The 23225-nt window shown below is 35.6% G+C and overlaps 6 protein-coding genes across 15 annotated transcripts in view; 3 read left to right on the forward strand and 3 right to left on the reverse strand.

The window, feature by feature from the left end:
* On the forward strand, nt 220-1694 carry LOC107645079 (glucuronoxylan 4-O-methyltransferase 3). Its single transcript, XM_016349107.2, has one exon. It carries the CDS (start codon nt 450-452, stop codon nt 1353-1355), a length of 906 nt encoding a protein of 301 aa, XP_016204593.1. The 5' UTR covers nt 220-449; the 3' UTR covers nt 1356-1694.
* On the forward strand, nt 7461-12510 carry LOC107645075 (splicing factor U2af large subunit B). 10 transcript variants are annotated; one of them, XM_016349094.2, is made up of 13 exons: nt 7461-7688; nt 8400-8674; nt 8872-8991; nt 9368-9438; nt 10076-10146; nt 10231-10284; nt 10378-10437; nt 10614-10674; nt 10755-10867; nt 10974-11426; nt 11519-11654; nt 11899-11966; nt 12148-12510. In XM_016349094.2, the coding sequence occupies exons 1-13, from the start codon at nt 7551-7553 to the stop codon at nt 12283-12285; spliced, it is 1758 nt and encodes a 585-aa protein (XP_016204580.1). In that variant the 5' UTR covers nt 7461-7550; the 3' UTR covers nt 12286-12510. The 10 variants fall into 10 exon arrangements, 9 of the variants coding, with proteins under 9 accessions (XP_016204580.1, XP_016204581.1, XP_016204582.1 ...); XM_016349095.2 differs by having other exon boundaries at nt 10237-10284; XR_002347699.1 differs by lacking the exon at nt 11519-11654 and having other exon boundaries at nt 12148-12509.
* On the reverse strand, nt 13066-13754 carry LOC107645082 (auxin-responsive protein SAUR71). The gene has a single exon (XM_016349110.2). It carries the CDS (start codon nt 13551-13553, stop codon nt 13158-13160), a length of 396 nt encoding a protein of 131 aa, XP_016204596.1. The 5' UTR covers nt 13554-13754; the 3' UTR covers nt 13066-13157.
* On the forward strand, nt 16567-18976 carry LOC107645081 (GDSL esterase/lipase At1g33811). Its single transcript, XM_016349109.2, has 5 exons — nt 16567-16884; nt 17632-17756; nt 17886-18134; nt 18293-18551; nt 18630-18976. The coding sequence occupies exons 1-5, from the start codon at nt 16620-16622 to the stop codon at nt 18845-18847; spliced, it is 1116 nt and encodes a 371-aa protein (XP_016204595.1). The 5' UTR covers nt 16567-16619; the 3' UTR covers nt 18848-18976.
* Nucleotides 18945-20332, reverse strand: LOC107641594 (GDSL esterase/lipase At1g71691-like). Its single transcript, XM_021124096.1, is given in 4 exon segments — nt 18945-19731; nt 19733-19794; nt 19876-19997; nt 20323-20332. Coding segments are annotated over 4 exon segments (630 nt in total). The 3' UTR covers nt 18945-19295.
* The window catches only part of LOC107641595 (cellulose synthase-like protein G2), a 4370-nt gene continuing 2623 nt past the window's right edge, over nt 21479-23225 (reverse strand). Inside the window, exons 4-6 of the mRNA XM_021124097.1 lie at nt 23029-23131; nt 22414-22940; nt 21479-22188 (exon numbers count right to left, since the gene is read on the reverse strand). Of these exons, the coding sequence (XP_020979756.1) occupies nt 21718-22188; nt 22414-22940; nt 23029-23131 (1101 nt within the window). The 3' untranslated portion in view covers nt 21479-21717. The remainder of the gene's footprint in view (nt 22189-22413; nt 22941-23028; nt 23132-23225) is intronic.

The following is a 23225-nucleotide window of genomic DNA, read 5'->3' on the forward strand; positions in this document are numbered from 1 at the left end:
AAAAATAAACATATAAAATAAAATCTAAAATAATATAAAAAAAATTAAAATTAGTAAAATTTATTATTTTTATCAAATAATTTTAACTATTAATCTAATATTTTTTAATTTAATAATATATATTTCTTCTATATTTTTAAATATTATTATTGTGTAAAATCAATAAATTCTACTAATTCTATAGTATTTCTCATAGTATAAATATCATTTTCCACCCTCGGTCTCTTTGTCACCACCTTTGCTTCCCTTTACTCTGAAGCAAATTCAGAGTTCCAACGCGTGTTAATCTGCATACAAATTGCCCGAATTCCATCTTTAAATTAAACTGACATCTACCAACCCTTAACTTAAAAGACGTTCCTGCTCTGGCCATCGTAAACCCAACCCCCGCCGGGCCGCCGCCGGTCACGTTGGCTCGTTAATTTATAGTTGTATCCATAAATTGAAGCATGAGATCCAAAACGCAATTCACAGGCACTCTGAAGGTATCACTTCTGTGCCTTGGATTTTTGGTCCTCTTCGTGTTGATATTCCGGTCAACCATATCCTCCTTCAATTCATCAAAGTCAAACACAAGAAGAGCTAGCTCTGCTACAGAAGAAGCGCAAGGCAGAGAAGCAGAGAGCGCAACAGTAGTGGCGTGCCCGTCAGTGGCGCCATTGACTCCGACATGCAGCAAAGCCCCTCCATCTCTGGTGAACGCCGTGATCCACTACGCGACGACGAACATCACCCCTCAGCAGACCCTCCAGGAGATCTCAGTGTCAGCCAGAGTCCTGCAGAAGAAATCACCCTGCAACTTCCTCGTGTTCGGCCTGGGCCACGACAGCCTCATGTGGACGTCCCTCAACTACGGCGGGCGCACCGTGTTCCTGGAGGAGGACAAGGCCTGGATCGACCAAATCCAGCAGAGGATTCCCGGCTTGGAGTCGTACCACGTGGCCTATGACACCAAGGTCCACCAGGCGGACGATCTCATCAAGATTGGAATGGAGGAGGATGAGTGCAAGAAGGTGAGCGACCCCAGGTTCTCCAAGTGCCAGCTGGCACACAAAGGCTTTCCGAGCGAGGTTTACGACATTGAGTGGGATGTGATCATGGTGGATGCACCCACCGGCTACTTCGAAGGGGCGCCTGGCAGGATGAGCGCCATCTACACGGCTGGCTTGATTGCCAGGAACAAGGAGCAGGGCGAGACCGACGTCTTTGTCCACGACGTTGACAGGAAGGTCGAGGACACCTTCTCCAAAGCCTTCCTCTGCCAAGGCTATCTCAGGGAGCAGCAAGGACGGATCAGACACTTCACCATCCCTAGCCATAAGGCTCGTTTGGGCAGACCCTTTTGCCCCTCCTGAGTCCTCATACCTTTTGCAATTATATTATTCTTTTAACTTCCCCAGTACTGTTTCTCATCATTTCTTTACTCAATGGGAATCTCCAGCCATAGCCAACACAAATAAAAGAAAAGGGAGAAAACGAAGCCTTCGTATATTGCATTTTTTTCATACTATATCACCTTGTTTTGGTTTTTCAGAAACTCTCTTTTACAAAAGCGAGTAAGTTATTTTTCATCGTTAGCAATACACTTAATTGGTACAGAAGCTATACTAGGCGCACACCACTACACCAGCAACAATATTAAACATTGCCTTTACCACATTCATTAAAGGGATAACAGCCACGTTTGTAGTTGATGATCTTGTATATTTAAAACAAGGTTCCAAGAACAACGTACTTGATTTAGAAACTAGTAACGGAATGAGAAGAGATAGCTGCCATTCTCTTGTCAACGTCAACACGCAACAGTAATGAAAATTATGTGTTGCTTGGTACAAAGACAAAAGCTGTGAGTCGTGATTAAATTTGAGCAAAGACTAATTACATTTATTCCTGAAATTTGTTGATTCAGTTGTGAAGTGTTTTTCGTCACAAATTCCTTAAAGAGCATGCTGCTTCTACGCTGGAGATCCTAGGTGCTAGCTGATGGGCCAATTCAAACTTTAGAATCAAATTGTTCTCTCCATCCACTCATCATCACCCCTGCTGTTTTCCAATTTCTCATAAATACCAATCTCTCCTGGTTCAATACTCATCAATAGGTAGCACGAAATATAAATGCATGCAAGTTTTTTCATCAGTACAAATATTTTCGATCAAATATGCAAAGGATTATGTCATAAAAAAAATATATATGCAAAGGATTATATTTTTTTTGGTGACTGGGCAAAGGATTATATAAGAAAATAAAATTTTATTCTACATATTATTTTTGTCAATATTCACTAACACTTTTTATCAATATTTTATTTTTGTATTATTAAAATTTATTATTTAAAATTCACAATTTAAAATTTAATTTTGATAAAAAAATATTAAATTTTATAAGTCAAATAGCCTTACTCTTACAAAATTAAGCGATTTGTAAAGTCATGAAAGAGTAAATTATATCAATTTCGCTTTTAAATTATCAAAACATTGACAAAAATGACTCTCACTTTTGTTAACCACAAAAATACCTCCCTAAATATGTAAAAACGCTACAGAAATCTCCAATCGTTAAAAAAAACCTCATTCACTAACGGAATATACTAATATGACATACGAAATATACAAATGATATTCTATCATATTCACATTTCATTTTAGGTGAATGTTATGGTTTTGAAATAAAAAAATTTCTACACCTGTAAAATATTCGTGTCATATTTTTAGGACGGCAGACTGAACAATTCTAAAATTTCGGAATTGATGTAGACACGGATAATTCATAAGTACTTTCATTTTTTGCAGGTAGATTAATAGCTCCATTAAAAAATAAGTATGATAGTATTTTATAATAATTTATTATGTGTTGGGCTTACTACATTGGGTGGATATGTTGCTTCATGTAGTTGTGGGCTTATAAAAAATAATAAATATAAGGGTTAAGTATAATTTTGGTCCCTAATGTAGGGATTGAAAGTTTATTTCGTTTCTAACATTTTTTTCGCTACAAAATAGTCTCGAAGGTTTCAGTTTATTTTAAAATCGTCATTTTTACCAAATTTTTAATTTTTATTCCGAAAATACTCCTAATTAAAAAAACACAAAACGTTGAATAAGGAAAGGGGGAAGGGAATCACGGACGCGCGCGCGCAGAAGAGGGGGAAGGAAAGGTGGAGAAGGGAAGGGGAAGGGAAAGGGCCACCACCACTGATCCTCGCCGTCGTCGCTGCTCCTCGCCGTCGTCGCTGCTCCTCGCCGCCGCCGTTGCTCCTCTCCCCTTCACGCTTACCCCAGAGCAATCGTGACCCTCTCTCCTCCTTCTCTCCTTTCTTGTCTCGGATCTCCTAGAACCAAAGCTCATCGCCAGGTGAGCCTCTCCTACTTCACCACCGCACAGCAACGTGGAGCTATTCTTCCCCACTGTTCGTTCGTGCCATCTCGCCTCTGCCTCCCTCAATCCCTATCGCAGAAGGAACCAGAGCCACCACTGCTCGTTCCCCTCCTTCCAGCCCCTTCCCGTCATGCCCAGACTGCCGACGCTCCATTACTGCCTCCCCTGTCCCCTCTTTTCTATTTTCTATTTTCATAATTCAGGTTACCATTTTGCTTTCAATTTCTGTTTTTTATTAGTGTTAGTTCCTTGATTTGATTCTAGATTAATTTAGCTAGATTTTGATTTTCTGTTAGTTGATTTTAGGTGGGTATGATAGAATTAGCTTAGGTTATTGAATTGCTAAAAGTTGCTACTGAATTATTGTTGTTGTTGTTGAATTAGCTTATGTTTGATAGAATTAGCTTAAGTTATTGAATTTCTGTTAATGGTTAACTGTATGCATGATTTATTGTTCTTCTTCTTCTTCTTCGTCTAGTTGTTGTTGTTTCATTTTTGCTGCTTTTGCTGTTCTTCCGCTTCAGGTTTTGCTTTTGTTTCTGGGTGATTTTGGGAAAGAAGGGGAAGGATATTTTCGTCCGAATGACAATTTTAAAACAAACTGAAACCTTCGAGACCATTTTGTAACGAAAAAAAAGTTGGGGACAAAATAAATTTTCGACCTCTATGTTAGGGACCAAAATCGTACTTAACCCTAAATATAAAATTAATTTATTATCATTGTCCAAAAAAAAGTTATCATCAATTCTAATTCACCATTTTTTCGGCTTTTGTAGGTTTTTTTACTAATGTGCTATTTTAAAAAAATATTATTAAAATATTATTTTTTAAATTAATTATTATTTTTTTTAGCTATAATTAATTATCATAATATAGGAAATGACATCTGAATAATTAATTAAAAAAAGGTGACATTTTGATACTAAATTTTAAAATAGACGCACAATAATAAAATTGTCAGTCTTTGTCACATAAATATATAGGAGTAAGAAAACTAATTAACTTGGCTAAGTATTTTAATTTGTCTAGCACAATTTATGAGTTTAACCATAACGATAAATTGAATAAGATCGAATCAATATTAATCCATTTTTTCATATATCTTTCCGAAAAAAAAAATCAATAATCAAATATCTAAAATCATGAAAATATTCGTATGTTGTTGAACACCAATTTTGTTTGCTTTCATTTATTTTCGATTATGATCAATTGAACCATGTTCTAAATAATTGGTGTTTGAAATAGAGCAATATTTAAAAAAAAACAAAAATAATTCTAACAATTCTTTATTTGTGGTGATATAAAAAAATATAAAATATACATTAATAAAGACCGTTTTCTTGGATTTCTCATATCACAGTTTTTACCAATTCAATAATATTCATACATATTTTAGAAGAGTTTGCAAGAAATATGTTATTGGGAACAAAAATATGTTTAATTATAAATAAATGACTTGAAATTATATGGGATACAAGGAAAAGAGGATTTCTGTTCTTCTCTGCTGTGTATCTACGGTCTTAAACAAGACTTGGGGACCAAGTTGGTTTTCAAGGGCTAAGATCAAGTTGACCATGAGAAGATTTCTATGGTTACTGTTTTATGGCTTTCGGTCAAGATGAGGAAGTCAGAAGGAAAGTTTCTACCTGGGGATTAAGGAGAAAAAGTGAATCTGTGGGTTGGTGAAGCTCAAGGCTCAAGGTGTTGACCTTGGAAGAAGAACCAAGCAACATGCAAGGAGATAAAAGAAGCTTGTTGTTCATTCAGAAAGCAAGGAGAGAAGACCAGAGTATGAGAGTTGTGTTCTGAAAAGAAAGTTCCTCTACTTGGATAATGCTTTCTTTCAAAGAAGCATTCGGCCAATACTGAAGAATTCAATCTGAGGTTTGCAAATCTGGTTTTCCACATAGCGAAGAGGCTGTTGATGAAGTCAATCTCCTTCATGTTTTACTGAATGTAATGTTCTTTTCTATGTATATCTTTCTGTAATTTCTTGTGAGAAAAGGCATTGTAAGAAAGCTCAAGTAAAAGCCATGAGTGGAAAAAGGCTGAGTGAAACACTTGAGAGAAAAGCCTAGAGTTTGTTTCAGATTTCTTTAGGTATGTTTATGTCTTGTATCTTGTACCTGTAAAGTATCCATTTCTTAGTTGGGTTAGCACTAAGAGCAATAGTTATGTATTAGCATAGCCAATGTCAAGTTAGGTTAGAACTTGAGTGTGAAAGGATTGGGTCAATCCTGTGAAATTGGTGTATGTAATACTGTTAACTATAGTGAAATTCTTTCATAGTTGTGGAGGAGACTGGATGTAGGTTGCATAGCACAAGGCAACCGAACCAGGATACATGCTGGTGTTAGCTTTTCTCTTCTCTGCTGTGTTCTATTTTTTGATATTCATGAGACAAAAATAAATTGTCTCATAAATTTCTGCTGCTGAGTAAAACAGAATCAGAATTAAAAGTTTGTTTTAAAAGGGTCATAACTGCAACTGAAAAGGAAGGCATAGATTCAACCCCCTTCTCTAAGCCTACTACAACCTTCAGAGAGTGAAGGATACGAAGAGGGAACGGCGAGGGAACGCGACGGAACCCACGGACAAACTGCGTGGAGCATAGTAGAGCAGACAGATGGACAGCGCAGAGCAGACCAGAAGCGATGGAGGACCACCAACCGACGGATGCTCATGCCGCCACGGACGACGATGCAGATGGATGACAACACCCACGAACGGAGGAGAAACGCCACCGAACAAGAACTTCAGAGGACAAGTTAGGGCTGGGTAGGTTCTCTCACTTTGGACAAAATATCAAGGGTTGTTTTGGTATTTAAAAAAAGGGTAAAGTATTAAATTGGTCCTTTACGTTTGGGCGTAATCCTGTTTTGATTCTTAAGGTTTAAAGTGCTCTATTTGAATCCAAAAAAATTTCGTTTAGCTTCAATGTAGTCCCATCGTGATGTCAAAATTAAATAATTAACGAAATGTCCTACATGACAGTAGTAGAAGAACAAGATCGATAATCTGGAGAACAAGTACAAGCTCCAGAGTTATAAAATCAACCGTGGATGTATTAATACATTTATTTATCATTCTCCTTAATTCTATAAAAAATATTTTATTTAAATTGTAAGAAAAATGATAAATAAATGTATTGATATATTCACGGTTGATTTTGTGCCTCTGAAACTTGTACTTGTCTCCAAATTATCGATCTTGTTCCTATATTGCTATCATGTAGGATATTCCGTTAGTTATTTAATTTTGACCTCCTGGTGGGATTACATTGAAGCTAAATAAAACTTTTTTGGATTCAAATAGGACACTTTAAACCTTAAGGACCAAAACAGGATTACGCCCAAATGTAGAGGACCAATTTAGTACTTTACCCTTAAAAAAAGAAGAAGTATGGTTAATTAATTATTTGAATCTAATTAAGAGAATATTCGATTTTTTAATAGAATATTCTGTTATCTTAAACGGTTCTGTCACGATAGGAACTAAATTGAAAACAAATTTAACGTATAAAGACTCAATTAAAAAAAAAAAAATATAGGAACTTAATTGAAAATTCGGTAAGATTTCAGAGACCTGCAAAATAATTAAACCATAAATTAACTATTAATTAATACGTTGGGTCACTTTATTAAACGGAATATATATTTGGAGGTTTATTTTGTTAAAATAAAATATTAAGGTCCATTTTGTCAAAATAAAAAATTTTTAGGTGACAAAATGGTTATATATTCTTTTTTTAATTATATAAAATTATTAAAATAAATATTAAATTTTATTAAATATATTTAAATTGAAAAATAAATATTTTATGATAAAATATTTTTGTTTACATTTTACAGATGTTCAATAAAATATATTTTTTATTTTACTTTTTTTGGTATTGAATTATTTTTTATTTTAATAGATTGGTTTTTCTGCTGTGGATGTAAAATGGACATAATAATGATTAGGGTTTTCTGTTGGGCTATTATAATGAAAGTTAGGAACTTAGAAGGCCCATTTGAGAAGATGGGTTAAACAAAACAGACCGAGAGGGTTAAGCTTGGTCTCCGTATATATATATATACATTATATACGTCATAAATGAATATATCCAGAAACAAATTCCAAGCAGAGAGCAGTTAGCTAGCCTAAAAGAGAGGGACACACCAGTGAGAAGGAAATGGCCGAATACGACGAGAGATACGAAGGTAACGGTGAAGAAGAAGAAGAGCGCCTTCACAACTCTCATTCTCGTCCTGATTCCTCTCCTCCTCCTCCCGACCCTACCAACGACGATCTCCCCGACTCCAAATCTCACGTATCCTCTCTCTCTCTCTCTCTCTCTGTGATTCCATTCTAGCTAGGGTTTGGTCCTTTTATTGCACTCTACATCTATCAGGGTTTTAGATGCCTTTTACCTTTTCTCTGCTTTTCTATGTCTTGCCATTAAGAGAGGGTTTTCTTTTTTTTTTTGTTCCCTCTTTAGAATCGGAACAGGGCAAAGCAATTACAAATTATATTTATATGTGTAATTATATGTGTGTATGTTGTGTTAATATTTTCTGTTTGATTCCGCTCCCCTTTGCATGATTATAGCTTGAGATGTTAAGGTTATTGTGAGCTTTTTACTTTGCGTATTTATTTTTTGACTATTGAGTCTTTCTAAGGAAGCTGCTACCAAGATGATTCTTTGTTGTTTTTAATTCTAAGGAAGAAAGTCTCTCTGCTGCTTTTTTTTTTTTAATTTTAAAAAGTAGGTTGAAATATGTAATTCGTACACCATATTTGATGTTTATGTTTATATCTGGTGTTTATTATTGGCTGCCTTGGCTTTGAGTCCTTCATTTTATTATCAATTAGGTGTTTCTGATTGTGGATTATGTATACCTAATGCTTGCTTCACATGCAATACGGACTATGTGGCATATCTGTCTATTGACATTACCCTTATTTTTTTATATATTGCTAGTTATTGGGTATGTAAATACGTGCTTCGTTACTCTTCTGTTGTTTATATTTCTATTCGCAGCATGGCTCTCGGGAGTATGACAGAGAATCTTCAAGGAGCAGAGAAAAGGAGCGTGAGAAGGGAAGAGAAAAGGACAGGAAACGAGACAAGGGGAGGGACAGGGATAGAGATAGGGAGAGAAGTAAAGATAGAGAAAGAGATCGGGATGGAGAGAAGGAAAGGGATCGGGACCGGGACCACCATCACAGAGACCGCCATAGGGATCGCAGTGAGAGAAGGGAAAGGGGAAGAGATAGAGATGATGATGATTATTACAGAAGCCGGGACTATGATAGGTAAATAATTCATCTCAGGTTTATTCCTTATATCTGAGTATGAGCTTGTGTATCTTTGTCAGCACGGGTTAGCAGATCTTCTAAGAATTTATTGTTGATTTCCCAAGATATTTGCTATGCCTATATTTTCACATTCATTTTATTGTCTTTTGTTCATTTTCTTTTCCAATTTGTTTCTATATCTTTTGATGGTACAGACGAAGGGATTATGATAGAGAGGATAGGCACAGGCGCAGGTCTCGTTCACGTTCTGGATCTCATTCGAGGGCTAGATCTGAGCATAGATCAAGGTCACGGTCGCGTTCGCGCTCAAAGAGGTATATTGTAAAATAATTCTCGATGCATTTGACAACAGTTGATGGGTGCACAGTTGAAAGCAATGTAATGTTGTATGAATTTCTATTCTTGATGTCAGGGAAGGATTATATTATATCAAGCTTATCGTTTTATGCCTTCCAATCCTAGTAAAGCTTCTACCTACCTTGAATATGGTCATTGAGAAAGCTTATTTTAAGATATAATAACAATGTCTGAAACTCAACTACACAAGTCTATGTGTGCCTCAAAAGTGTAATGGGAAATGAAAGCACCTATACGATACAAGGATAAAATCATGAGCTCATATTTTTAGTTTATTTTCTCAAATTAAAACTGTTTACAGGTACTATTTAAATTAACTATATTTACTTGCAGCAAAAGGACTAGTGGTTTTGATATGGCTCCTCCTGCATCTGCAATGTTAGCTGGTGCTTCTGCTGTTGCAGGTACATTTGCTCCTATATGTATATATTATAAACTTTTAATAGTCTGAACTGTTTTTTCTTTGGTTGTCCTAGTATGGAAAATTCATATCAAATTGCATGGTGTTAACTTGGTAAGCTATGTTCAGTTATTATTCTGGTATATAGCTCTTTGAAGAGTGGTTTCCCACGGTGTGTAATTTTGTCTTTCTTTTTACTTGGTGATATACTTCTGGAACTAAAAGATGCTTTGGTTTTTTTGTCTTGTGTTTGGTGTTTGTTTGTTTTGTTTCTATGTCTTGTCTTGTGTTCTAAGAAGGCAATGTTGGGCTACTAGCCCCACTGTGCTGACAATGGGCGTGAGCCGACACTGTAGCTTTTATGTCCACGGAGGAATCAATGCACCGGTTTTGGTGGGTCTTGTTCATCTTCAACTGGAAACTATTGACTACTTTGGTGACTTACAAATATTATCTCTAAAACTTGTTTATAATGTTCTTTTAATCCTATTCATATTCATATATAATACATGCAAAGAAGTTAAATTATCCTTAAGCTCATGCAAACTGGAGCAGCAGGAGTCTTTTGATACTTAATAGGATGGGAAAAGATTGAAATAATGACTTTTTTTTTTCTGAGATGTAATGTACCTTGCCTGCAGGCCAGATTACTGGAGCAAATCCTGCTATTCCTGGGATGTTTCCAAATATGTTTCCGTTGGCTACTAGTCAGGTATCTTCCTTTCCTTATTCCCGCCTCTAGTTTTCTGGCACAATATTTTCACTAATTTCGCCCTTTTATTTCTGTCATTTCAAGATGCAGCCATTTAGTGCTCTTCCCGTCATGCCAGTTCAGGCTATGACACAACAGGTAAATATAAACCTTTTTCCTATGATGATGGTTTCTTTCTATTCTTCTAGTAGCATCAAATTTTGTCTCTTATTTAATTTGCCAAATATACAGGCTACACGTCATGCTAGACGGGTGTATGTTGGGGGCCTACCTCCTACGGCGAATGAACAGGTACTACATTATCTTATTCTGATTCTTGTGTTTTGTGTTGAGGAGGAAGTTCTAATTTGTTTCACTCTTACTGGATACTATATAAAGTGGCAAATGGACCATATATTTGTTCTGTTGATTTTGTTTGTGGCCGCTTTTAATCTCTCTTCTATTATCTTTTACCTTCTTTGCTGCAGTCAGTTGCTACTTTCTTCAGTCAGGTTATGGCTAAGATTGGAGGAAACACTGCCGGACCAGGTGCGGTAAAATCTTCATTGGATTGAGCCAGTTTGCAGACATTTTAAGTTACCTAATTCATTCAATCTTATTATGGTCAGGTGATGCAGTGGTAAATGTTTACATTAACCATGACAAGAAGTTTGCCTTTGTGGAGATGAGGTCTGTTGAGGAAGCTAGCAATGCTATGGCTTTGGATGGGATTATTTTTGAGGTATTCTTTTTCCCAACTACAACTTAGCTCGCATTCCATTGAGTTGGTGAGAATTTGTTGGTATCAATAGGTTGTTATTTTAGTGAATTTTGCTTTTGTACTTCAGGGGGCACCAGTTAAGGTCAGGAGACCTACGGATTATAATCCTTCTTTAGCTGCTACCCTAGGTCCAAGCCAACCTAATCCCAATTTGAATCTGGGTGCTGTTGGCCTAACACCCGGGTCAGCTGGAGGACTCGATGGCCCTGATCGAATTTTTGTGGGTGGTCTTCCATATTACTTTACAGAAACACAGATAAGAGAGCTTTTAGAGACTTTTGGTCCTCTTAGGGGCTTTGATCTAGTGAAAGACAGAGAAACAGGAAACTCAAAGGGTTATGCATTTTGTGTTTACCAAGATCTTGCAGTTACAGATATTGCCTGTGCTGCTCTCAATGGAATAAAAATGGGAGATAAGACTCTTACTGTTAGACGAGCTAACCAAGGTGCTAACCCACAGCAACCTAAACCTGAGCAAGAAAGCATTTTAATGCATGCACAACAGCAAATTGCTCTTCAGGTATAACATATTTGTTTTTTATAACAATATACTTGTTACCTAGTCTCTGTATATCTTGAGATATGTAATTTCCATGTGGTTGGTTGGTGTAGAAACTTATGTTACAACCAGCTTTAGTGGCAACAAAGGTGGTGTGTTTAACCCATGCAGTTTCTTCTGATGAGCTCAAGGATGATGAGGACTACGAAGAGATTCTTGATGACATGAGGCAGGAGTGCTCCAAATTTGGTAATTTGGGATTTAGTTTACCTTTTTGTACTGCAAACTATGCTACTATGTATTGATTTTTGTTGTCTTATTTATTTGTTTTACAGCCATTTGTTCCGCATTCTCCAAAAAAAGAATCAGGCCTAGTTTTACAGACTGAAGCCTTCCATAACCTTCTATTTCCGTTGATGCATATTTTGTTTTGTTACATGCTTTGGAAACTAATTTGTACACTCAGATTTTATTTTGTTTTTACAATCTGTAGGTACTTTGGTGAATGTGGTGATCCCTCGCCCACAACCAAACGGTGAAGCTACCCCTGGCGTTGGAAAGGTTGGTCCCTTTCAGCTATTCGTCTAGAAATTCAATCTTCCCATTCTTTTTCCAGTTTCATTTTTGTATCATTAATAGAAATATGAAATATTGCTGGTGTGCTTTCCGAATATGAAGATGCTTTGATAGTGCTGTTTTATTTCATATATATTGTGGCTATATAACTTAATATTGCTTGCAGGTGTTTTTGGAGTATGTTGATGTTGATGGTGCTACAAAAGCCCGTGCTGGATTGAATGGACGGAAATTTGGCGGAAATCAAGTTGTAGCTGTCTTTTACCCTGAGAACAAATTTGCCCAGGGAGATTATGAAGGCTAGTTGCATTAGTGTCGCTTGGATTGTATTTTAAAAGATTTCTTCTTAGCATGGATTTTCTTTTGTATTTTAAACTTTTAAGCCGAGTTGTGGACATGTATTCCATAAAGTGATGATGAATTGTTTTTACATAGGTTGGAGTAGTAAGAAAGTGTTATGATGGGAGAATTTGTTAATACACTAACTAACCTCTATCTTGATCCGTAAACCTTTTGTATCTTTTTGAAATTTGTTATCCGCTTTAGTTTGGTTTGCTTAAAAGTAGGCCTAACATTAATTACATTAAGAATTTGGGTCTAGGGTGTTTCGGCTTGCAATAACTTTTGATCATTAAATCATTTCGGAAAAATAAGTGACATCATCCGATTGAAACACTCATATTCGGGATGGGTAATAGAGAAATGATAGAGATAACAATCTCTCTACATTTCCTCCCTTTTCTTTTCTATTCTTTGGAGTCTATACTCGTCTTACAAACATATCGCTTATCTAACAGCCGCTTTCCCGTGTTCCCTGTAGAGTTGTCAAGTGAAGCGCACACAAATAATCATGTTCTGTAGCAGCAAACTATGTATGGTGGTGTCTGTGACGAGTATAAACGTAGGATTGTTATTTCTTCCATTTTTGCTTTAAAAGAGAGCTTTGTTTTGTTAAATAAGCTAGGGTCCCATAGCCACCGTAAGATTGTTTGGCGTAGCCCTCACATACACCACCTAATTAAATTTGTTACATACTTTTATTCTATTGTTATTATTAAGGAGCGGATAATTTAAGATAAAGATGTAATAGAAATAAAGCATATAATGGGAGTGGTATTATAAAAATTGGATTGACAATATTTCCTCTCCAATTTCATAAAGAGAACTCTTAATTAATTAAATGACATAGAGGTCAGCCAATTCTTCCAGAGAGTCAGCAGTGAGCATTGGATCTGCCTTTTCTAGCATCCACAAGAGATGATCAAAGAGAACTACCTCACAGTTAACCACCAAAACATTTTCATAATCCTCACCGCTGTTTCGCTTTGACTTATTGATTAGAGCATTCATAAGAGGATGATTCAGATATTTGGAGCTGATTACGTACCGTTTCCTTGTGCTGCCAACAAATATAGTTTCAAAATTTTCATGTTCTTGCATCTCATTTCCAGCCCACAAATTCTCCTTCACAGATTTGGACCTTAAACTGCTATATGATGAAGATCTTCCTAGCTGCCAATTTGACAAGCTCTTGCACTTCCTCAGCATTATATTGATCTTCATCTTCTTCATTGTATTTGGATTCAGGCAAGTATGGAGGGGATGATGGGAGACACGGAGAGTAGTATTGATAAGGAAGAAGCGAAAGATGAGAGAGACAAATAGACTTAAAACACACTCATAACAAGTGTGGTACTTCTAAAGAGAGTTAGCGAGGTGGGTGCAAAGTCTCTGTTCTCGGCCGCTAGAAGTGTGGGGTCAATTTTCGATCAAACATTTATTCTAATTTTTTTGTGACAAGAACAAGTAACCTTTTGATGTTTTATTAGTGTTCAAGCCCGTGCGTCACACGGGAGAGAATTGCAACAACCAATGATTGAAGCTCCCGTACATGCCAGCATTTGAAATGTGGTCTGATAGTTTGAATTCATGCTATAGCATTTGAAATTGAAGATTCTAGTTTTAACTTGAGAATTTAATAAAATTGGTTTCGTAGTTCTTAATTCCTATTCCCTTTGGTTAGTTTTGAGTTTATGAAAAGCATATTTAGAACGTTATCTGTCATCGTAAAGAACTATTAAATATTTAAATAAGTTGACATAATAGAACAATAACAATAACAAAGTTTTATTTTACTAAGTAGGTTTAGCTACATAAATTAAAAGACATTATTGTATTTTGTTATGTTTGTAATCAAACTATCCATATGTAGATTTTTTTTATCACTTCATGCATGGTTTTTTTTAAGTCTTTTTCTACTATTTGTTATTTCTTTACCTTGTATCTTACTCATCTTTTTATTATTTGAGTATTCTACTTATCTTCTTTCCACATATCTAAACCATCTGGGACGAGATTTTACCGCCTTTTCTACAATAGACATCGTTTTAACTTTTTCTCTTATATCTTCATTCCTTATTTTACCCATACGTTTGTGGCCACTCATCCATTACAACATCTTAATTTCTACCACACTTAACTTATGTTCATGCTTATCCTTTTGCTGTCCAATACTTTGTTCCATACAACATAGCCGTGGCAGTGTGATAAAATTTTTCTTAAAGTTTTAAAGGTACTTTTTTGTCGCATATAAAACCAAACGCACTTTACCACTTTCACCAACCCGTTTGTATTCGATATTTTACATCCTCCTCAATTTTTTCATTATCCTACATCATAAACCTAAGATACTTGAAATGCTTTACTTGTGGAGTTGTGGTTGAATGATTTCTCCAATTTTTTACTTTTGTATTAGTATTTTTTTTTTTTGCCTATCAAACTTACATTCCATATATACCATCTTACTGCAACTTATATTCAAATTGTACCCCTTTAGTCCTCCTTTCTACAACTCTAACTTCTAATTTAAATGTTCTTTTGTTTCTCTCGTAAAAACGATGTCATCGACAAAAAGCACGTACTATGATATTAGTTCCCTGATATGCTCAGTAAACACCTCCAAAACTAATATAAAAAGATAAGAGCTTAGAAACGATACTTGATGCAATTCTACACTAATAAAAAACTCTTCTGTCACACGCCACTTTAAGTCTTTACACAAATTTTAGCCCCATCGTACATATCCTTAATTGCATGGATATATTCATTCTTTACCCTCTTTTTCTCCAAGATTTTCAATAGAATCTCTCTTAATACCTTATCATATGCTTTTTTCAAATTAATAAACATCATGTGTAGATCCTTTTTGTTATTTTGATATCTGTCCGTCATTCTCCTTAGCAATTATATCTATCTGGCATAAGACTAAACTGATTTTCTAAGACTTGTATCTCATGTTTCAACTTTCGTTTTACTACTTTCTCCCATAACATCATAGTATGACTTATGAGTTTGATCCAGTTCTGTAGTTTTTAAAATTTTGTATGCCTCCCTTATTCTTGTATATAGAGACTAATGTACTTTTTCTCTATTTATCCAACATCCTCTTAAATACTAAAATATCATTAAAATACTTGGTTAACAAACTGACGTCTTTTTCTCTTAAAATTTTTCACATTTCAATCAGAATAATAACTAGTCCGATTGCGCTTCCAATTTTCATTCTCTTAAGAGAAAATGTGTTTTACTTAATTTAGTTTTTTAGAGACTAATTTTTTTGTTATTTCTATTTAGCAACAAATTTGATGTTAAAATGTAAATCGAAAATATGATTATTACATGTTACTTCACAATTTTAATTATAGAGAAATATTAGAGGTTTAATACTTTTTATCAGTATTAGTTAATATTTTTAGCTAAATACTTTATTTTTATACCATTAAAATTAGTGTTTAAATTTTAAAATTTAGCATAATATTTATAATTTAGAATGTTTTCTTGAAATCAACCATTTCTTTACCAATACTTTACTAACACCAAGATCTATCAATTTCTTTTTTTTTTTCTAACACAAAATTGTGAATTTGTAATATTTCCGTAGGATTCAAAACCTTCTTTTCTATGATTTATTAATTGGCTTGGCGCTGAGTTAGAACTTAAAGGAATCAGTTGCTTTGTGGAGAGAGCTATACACGGATGCTGCTTGTTTTGGGTAGTGATTAACTGATTATAACAAAGAAGTTTTCTGAAGAACCCCAACACTATTAGCTAGGGAGCTGATGGGTAAAACATGGAGATTAACTCTGGCTTTTGTACGAAGGATTATTGGATTAGGAATGGCCGGGGAGAAGCCGGAAAAAATAAATGCTCTAAATTAAAGTCCTTCCACACTTGAAAAGGAAGAATCCATCGTGCAAGCAATTAAAAATTTAAAATACCCTCCTCCACTAATGTAGCTAATAAGGTCTAACGCCATATTTAATTTGGGTTTAGGAAAGACCGTATTTATCCAAGTATAAATTTTGGTCACGGGATTTTACCTCAAAGTCACCGATCGATAGTATAATGCAAGTGCGGTTGTGGTTGAATAAGCCATAAATACATACATGATACATATCCTCCCAAAAGGAAAAGGTACTTTTTCACGCTTGCCGAACCAATTATCATGAAGGCCTATACTTGTCACATGAAGGCCATAAATATTTAATATGTACACAACAACGTAACTCTCTCTATAAAAGTGCATATAATGTCCTTATATCGCCATGTCAATTCAAAATTATTAGTCAGTCCATTAAGATGAAGCATTTTAGGGACACTATTTTGACATGCGCATGCATGTGGTTACTAAGTTTGAGTGATATATGCTTGTCTCAGCCGCGGTCGCCACAACAAGGACTCCAAGTGCCATGCTTCTTCATCTTTGGTGACTCATTGGTTGACAACGGAAACAACAATGGAATGCTAACCCTTGCCAGAGCCAATTACAGGCCTTATGGCATTGACTTCCCACAGGGTCCTACTGGCCGCTTTACCAATGGTCGAACTTATGTTGATGCTTTAGGTAAATTCATTTAATTTCCCATTCTATTTTATAAATCTTGCATCATGCTTATTAACTAGTGTATTTGTTATATCTAGATAATAATAGGTCGGTAATGCTGAAGGATATACTATCTAAAGTTATCTTATATAACATAATATTTATAATTTTATATACATAATATCTGTAATTACATATTTATTATCTCTAAAATTACATAATTATTCTAGTATTAATTAACAAATATTAAATAAAATAGCTTTGAATTGTTTAGATTAATTTTTTTATTGTCTTTCAAATATTATTATTATTATTGATAATGGATAATATGAGCAGCAGTAAACAAGAAAAGATTGAGATGATAAAGCATTCAAATAGTAGAAGGCAATCGTTATTTTCTACTATTTGTTTTACTTTTATTTATAACAATTTAATGTTCTCGTTTTTTAAACGTACGTCATGACTCATGAGTCATGAGTCTCGCACTGAATAAATAAATAAATAACTTTAATATAATATTGAATTCATAAAACTCTGTTACTTAGTATACTAGTAATCGGCTAAATCATAACAGAGTGAACAATCGCTAGAAGATAGGAAAAGTCTAAGGACAGCAATTTTATTAAATTCTGATCAACATGTAATTAACAAAAAAGTGAGTAATCTCATACTATTAAAATTATTATTAATGGCTATTTGATGACTATAAATTCGTTTAAGGGTTAACTAATAAATGCAATATTGGTATACGTGATCCGGTAATTGCAGCTCAACTTCTGGGTTTTCCAACATATATTCCACCATACACAAGAGCACGGGGATTGGATCTTTTAAGAGGAGCCAATTATGCATCTGGAGCAGCAGGCATCCGGGAGGAAACTGGAAGTAATCTGGTAATTAAGTATATACATACAGGATACATATGAGAAATCCTTGTATGGTTCTGGAATACAATTTATGCATTTCTCAAAACCAACGACAACCACTCATCTTTAATTTTCATAACAATTCTAAATGAGCAGGGGGCTCATACATCAATGAATGAGCAAGTCTCTAACTTTGGAGAAACAGTGCAGCAGTTGAGGAGGTACTTTAGAGGAGACAACGATGCCCTTAACAGCTACCTTGGCAAGTGTTTGTTCTTTTCAGGGATGGGAAGCAACGATTACCTCAATAACTATTTCATGCCAGATTTTTATTCCACCAGCTCTGATTACACTGCCAGAGCATTTGCAACTATCCTTCTTCAACAGTACGGTCGCCAACTAGCTGTAAGACTTTTGCTTCTGCTCGACATTCAAATTGAATGGAACACTCTCTCAAAAGAAAATAGTCTACAAACACAATATTTAAGACAAAAAGAATAAAAAAGTGATTGTTACAACTAGGTATGATATGATATGTCACGTTTCATTCTATTGTTTTGCAGCAATTGTATTCGCTAGGTGCAAGGAAAGTGATTGTTACAGCAGTTGGCCAAATCGGGTGCATACCATATCAATTGGCCCGTTTCCATGGGAATAACAGCAGATGCAACGAAAAAATCAACAGTGCCATACAATTGTTCAACTCAGGTCTTAAGAGAATGGTTCAGAATATTAATGGAGGGCAGCTTCCTGGAGCAAAGTTTGTATATCTGGATTTTTATGAAAGCAGCCAAGATCTATCTTTAAATGGAACGTCCCTTGGTAAAACTAAAGTTGTTTTATATATTTAATTCGACACATATCTTGTACATTGTAATAATCACCGAAAAGCACATACAGGATTTGATGTGGTGGACAAGGGGTGCTGTGGGGTTGGAAAGAACAATGGACAGATTACTTGCCTTCCTCTTCAACAGCCATGCCAAGATCGACACAAGTACTTGTTCTGGGATGCATTCCACCCAACTGAACTCGCCAACATCTTACTAGCCAAGGCAACCTACACCTCACAATCATACACTTATCCCATTAACATTCAACAATTGGCAGCGCTCTAAGAGAGAGCCATTCTACTTTTTACGCATGTTTGACGTTGTTTATGTGTCACTGCAATTTGCTGATGTTGTTCTTGTTCCTTAATTACGTGGATGATGATAATATAATAATAAATTTCCTTAGTTGATTCATAGCAGCTGATTTGTTCGATTAGACTAGTACTACTAAATTCATACAAGACAGTTGGTTGTGATTGAATTGAGTAAATAGCAGTACACCACAACGATTGTCTGAACGGTCAACTACTGGATTGAATTCATAGTTCCCATTAAAAGCTATCATCCCCATGAGAGCGTTCACTGCTTCTGTTGTCTGGAATGGAAGACATGTGATTTGGCCTCTGTTCCTTCCTATGCCGCAGCAACCTCTGTTTACAACAGTAAAACCTACACGCAGAGAGTAAAAAGTTTAAAAGACGTAGTCCTTTGATCGCCATCAATTATATCATTATCATGATCTAGCATGAAGAAGGATATTCTGGAATATGTTGGCAACATCAACGAATACAAATCTGGCAGCAGGTAGATTGTTGTTGAGATTGCTCAACACGGTCTTAACATTCGAATTGAAAGGTTGCACCAGCAAGTTCACTTCTTCAGAGCATCTTCCGCTCGCACTTTGAGCCAATATGCTCGGAATACATCCCATTAGGCCTTGTCCGGCAATAACAATTTTTCTGGCTCCAAGATTGTAAAGCCTCCGCAACACCAGTAAATAAAAAATGAAAAGAATTACGAACTTGTTACGTACAGTGAGCTGCGTGTTATATGTTTGGGCTAAGAGATGAGCGTACTCCTCAGCATTGTACTGATTTCTGGTTGGGTAGTTAGGCATAAGGTGGTTGTTTAAGTAGTCATTGCTGCCCATGCCAACAAAGAACCATAGCATCAGCTCCAAGATTGGCAGTTATTTGATTCAGCGTGTTCTCCAAGTTTCCAATTTGGTCATCCTGCTCATGTATCCTCATAATTTAGACTGTTGGAGCTGATTGAATATAATAATTAATGATAGACAGATGGTTACTACGCACAAAGTTTCTGCCTGTGGCATCAAGGATTCCGGCAGCAGCTGAGGCATAGTTTACTCCGTGAAGCACTTTATCCCCTGAGGCTTCTGAGTAGGCAGGAGTCAATGGAAGTCCCAATAGTTCCGCTGCATTTCAATCATCATATACAGTTCAAAGTCAAATCAGGGTCAAAGAAAAATTAATCATGAATTCAATTTCTCTATTGGCTGGCTGCTTTAGTTGAAATGATTATGTCAAGATCGACATTCCACAGTCAGTCATCAAGTGTGCAATCTGATTCTTGTGGCAAACTCACACACCAAAAGAATACTACTGCAATCCTCTCTGAAAAATAAAACCCTCATTCACTCGATTCTGTACAACCAAGTTCTTTTCTGCTTATGAAGCTATCCTTGAATAGGCAGTCTTATTAAGTATTACACCCAAACACACATATATACTGTACATTACTTGCACCCATTTGACACATAATCTTAAGTTACATAGCGTTACATGACTATTTTAATTCCTTATGTGATTATTTAATGACTTCTGAATTCTGATTATGACTATTTATGTATAGTTAAAGTTCCTGAATCTACTCTTCCATGGTGTAACCATTGGAGAAGCGACCAGTAGGGCCTCCGTTGAAGTCAATGCCATAAGGGCAATAGACTAATAGTTAGCCTTAGCAAAGGAAGGCAGATTGTTGTTGTTGCCATTGTCTATCAGAGAGTCACCAAATATGAGCATGGCTGGCACCATTTCTCTCGCACCACCTCCATTGTGTTGTTTCTTGTTCTTTTACATTCTTTTTCCATTTATAGTCAAATATCAGTTGGCATCAGATCCTATAGGTTCTAATTTCTAATTATGTTGAAAGGAATAGGCGAATCTTTCAGCACACAAGCAAAGGAGTTGAAGAAATTATTAACATGTCTTCGATTAGTGCTAACGAGTGGAGCGGTGGAGATCCCTTTAGTTGTTGATGGCTATGCCGAAGATGACAAGGGGATGTCTTTCGTTATTGTTTGTATTTTGTTTTATTTGTTTGTTTTTAGTTTGGCCGACTTGGTTGCTCCACTACTATTGTGTTAAGCTGTTTGCTTTCAAAAAAAAAATTTTATTTTCTTTTTCATTTTCCGTATGACATCAATAATATATATAAATTTTAAAAATAACAAATGTTAAAAACTAACATTTTTCTTTTATATTTGTCTTGCATTACCAACACTAACCAATTTTCTAATTTTTCATTAAAGATATTGGTTATTTAATATTTCTCTTTCACTAACCAAATGTTTTAAAAGTTTTAAATGTACTAAACTTGATATCTTTTAATCATTTCCTTTCCTTTTTTATTATTGATACTGACATTTACTGCATACTTATATCATATAAACCCAGCATCTTGCTAATTCTTAACCATTGACATTTTTATTATTGTTATTCTTATTTATTCATGAGTTGTGTTATTTAATCTCTGTCCTCATCTGGGAAGCTCCCACTTTAAGGCACACCCCACTCTCTTGGAGGTTCACCCTTTCCTAGTTTTCCTCTTCATCCATGCACATATTAATATTATCTCACACTCTTAGTGACTTGATTGAGCGTCGTCAGAGTATCGTTTTAGAATGTACAAATTACCTTGTTAGATCACCACTCTTGGCTACCAGATAACCTCCATCAACAATACAGAACATCAAAGCACTAGTAGTGTACTAGTGTACGACTATGTAAAAGAAATAAGACATTCATCTAACCCCCAACAACGTGGAATATAATTGTTTTTTCTCAAGATACAAACACTTATTGTGCAATTCTTATTATATAATCATAGAATAAGCCTACTTATAAAGAAATTTACTACCCACTCTTGCTTTTCATTGTTATTATCCCCTCAATAATGGGATAACTAAGAACTAATATATAGCTAAGTAGGAAAAGTTGACCGAACATGTCCTCAAAATCTTTGACATTGAGTAGTCTCCATAATCCCCCAAAGAAACAGACAATGTTCACTATAAGAAGCACAACCAATGGAGACATGAATAGTGCTGCGCCTTGGAAATCAAACTTGCCCTGCTCATATTTCTTAAGCTTCTCTTTGTCAATGGCCTTGTTTGACAAGCTAAATTTCACCTTGTTTAATCCTAACCATTTCTTGGTTCCATCTATTAGTGCAAATAAGCTGCCAGTAACCGACTTTAGAATCCAAATTCTTTGTTCATCCCACCACATTGCCACAGAGCCATCTCCAGAAAGGACCTCAATCAGATGTTGAATTTGGGTGGATACATGAATCGTTGCAAACACTACGAACCATGGATCTGTAACCTGTACCACAAAAAAGAAACCAGAACATGCATGTAACTTCAAGTCATTGAGATTATTTAATGGCCATCAAGGAAAAAAATTGTTCCATTTAACTTATCATGTCACCACTTAAGATTTCTTTCTGCAAAACCAAAAGTAGGCAAATTTTAAATTTAACTAGACCCAAAAAAAAAAAATAAAAGAGAAAAGAAATTAATAAAAACTAGCAGTGAGTAGGCACTTTACCTTTGGAAATAGGGGAATTCCTTTGAAGAAGCATACTTGAGGAACAATGCCGTAAAGGATGAATGCAACAGCATACATGGATGACATGGTCATGAAGCAATAAGTGAAGGTATGAATGATGGACATTCTGGAAATGCCGTAAGTGAAAGGGCTGTATTTGGACACTCCGAGCAAGCAAAGTTCAGAGAGCCACTTCACCAACTGAAGCATACCTTCCTTTATGTCAGTTGGGGCACATCCCAAGAAACACGGCCTTTTTGGGTACAGATAAGCCGATTTCCATCCTCTGCAGTGCAGCAGATACCCAGTTATTGTACTCTCCAACAAGATCCCGTACGAGAATCCCACCTCTGTACCCCATTTTGTGTTTGTCTCATAGGAACAGGAGGCAACCACTTGAGCTTCTTGTAAAATTGCATCTCTTGGAACATTCTTTTTGGGATTTTGCTGCCCTCGAATGACCTTGAGCGATTCTATGTACATGCTAGATTTTCCGAAGTAGCTTTCGGCATCCAGCAGATACTCATCTGTCATTATTGATCAATACAATCTCATTTCACCGTCTTATTATAGTAAAGAATTTTTGGATTGCACCACATTAATATTTGTATGTACCTTTTTGGTTTGGACTTCCAAACAATAATGCACTTCTGTACAAGTAATTGCCGCTACCAGAAAGACCTGGTCCCCTGAGTCCATCCATGCCTTGCCACATTGTCTTCAAGAATTCACCATATTTCATCACAATCAGAGAGATGATAGAAAATAAAGAGAAAATCATCAATTTAGTCCCAAAAATTATGGTGTTGAAA

Source organism: Arachis ipaensis, chromosome B05 (genome assembly GCF_000816755.2).
Source record: "Arachis ipaensis cultivar K30076 chromosome B05, Araip1.1, whole genome shotgun sequence".
NCBI lineage: Eukaryota > Viridiplantae > Streptophyta > Magnoliopsida > Fabales > Fabaceae > Arachis > Arachis ipaensis.

Coding starts and splice junctions, on each gene's coding strand:
- LOC107645081 (XM_016349109.2), top strand. CDS start 16,620: ATGAAGCATTTTAGGGACACTATTTTGACATGCGCATGCATGTGGTTA. Junction 16,885..17,631: donor AACTTATGTTGATGCTTTAG/GTAAATTCATTT, acceptor CGGTAATTGCAG/CTCAACTTCTGGGTTTTCCA. Junction 18,135..18,292: donor AGTACGGTCGCCAACTAGCT/GTAAGACTTTTG, acceptor ATTGTTTTGCAG/CAATTGTATTCGCTAGGTGC.
- LOC107645075 (XM_016349094.2), top strand. CDS start 7,551: ATGGCCGAATACGACGAGAGATACGAAGGTAACGGTGAAGAAGAAGAA. Junction 10,147..10,230: donor TTCCGTTGGCTACTAGTCAG/GTATCTTCCTTT, acceptor TGTCATTTCAAG/ATGCAGCCATTTAGTGCTCT. Junction 11,967..12,147: donor CTACCCCTGGCGTTGGAAAG/GTTGGTCCCTTT, acceptor TATTGCTTGCAG/GTGTTTTTGGAGTATGTTGA.
- LOC107645079 (XM_016349107.2), top strand. CDS start 450: ATGAGATCCAAAACGCAATTCACAGGCACTCTGAAGGTATCACTTCTG.
- LOC107645082 (XM_016349110.2), bottom strand. CDS start 13,553: ATGAAGAAGATGAAGATCAATATAATGCTGAGGAAGTGCAAGAGCTTG.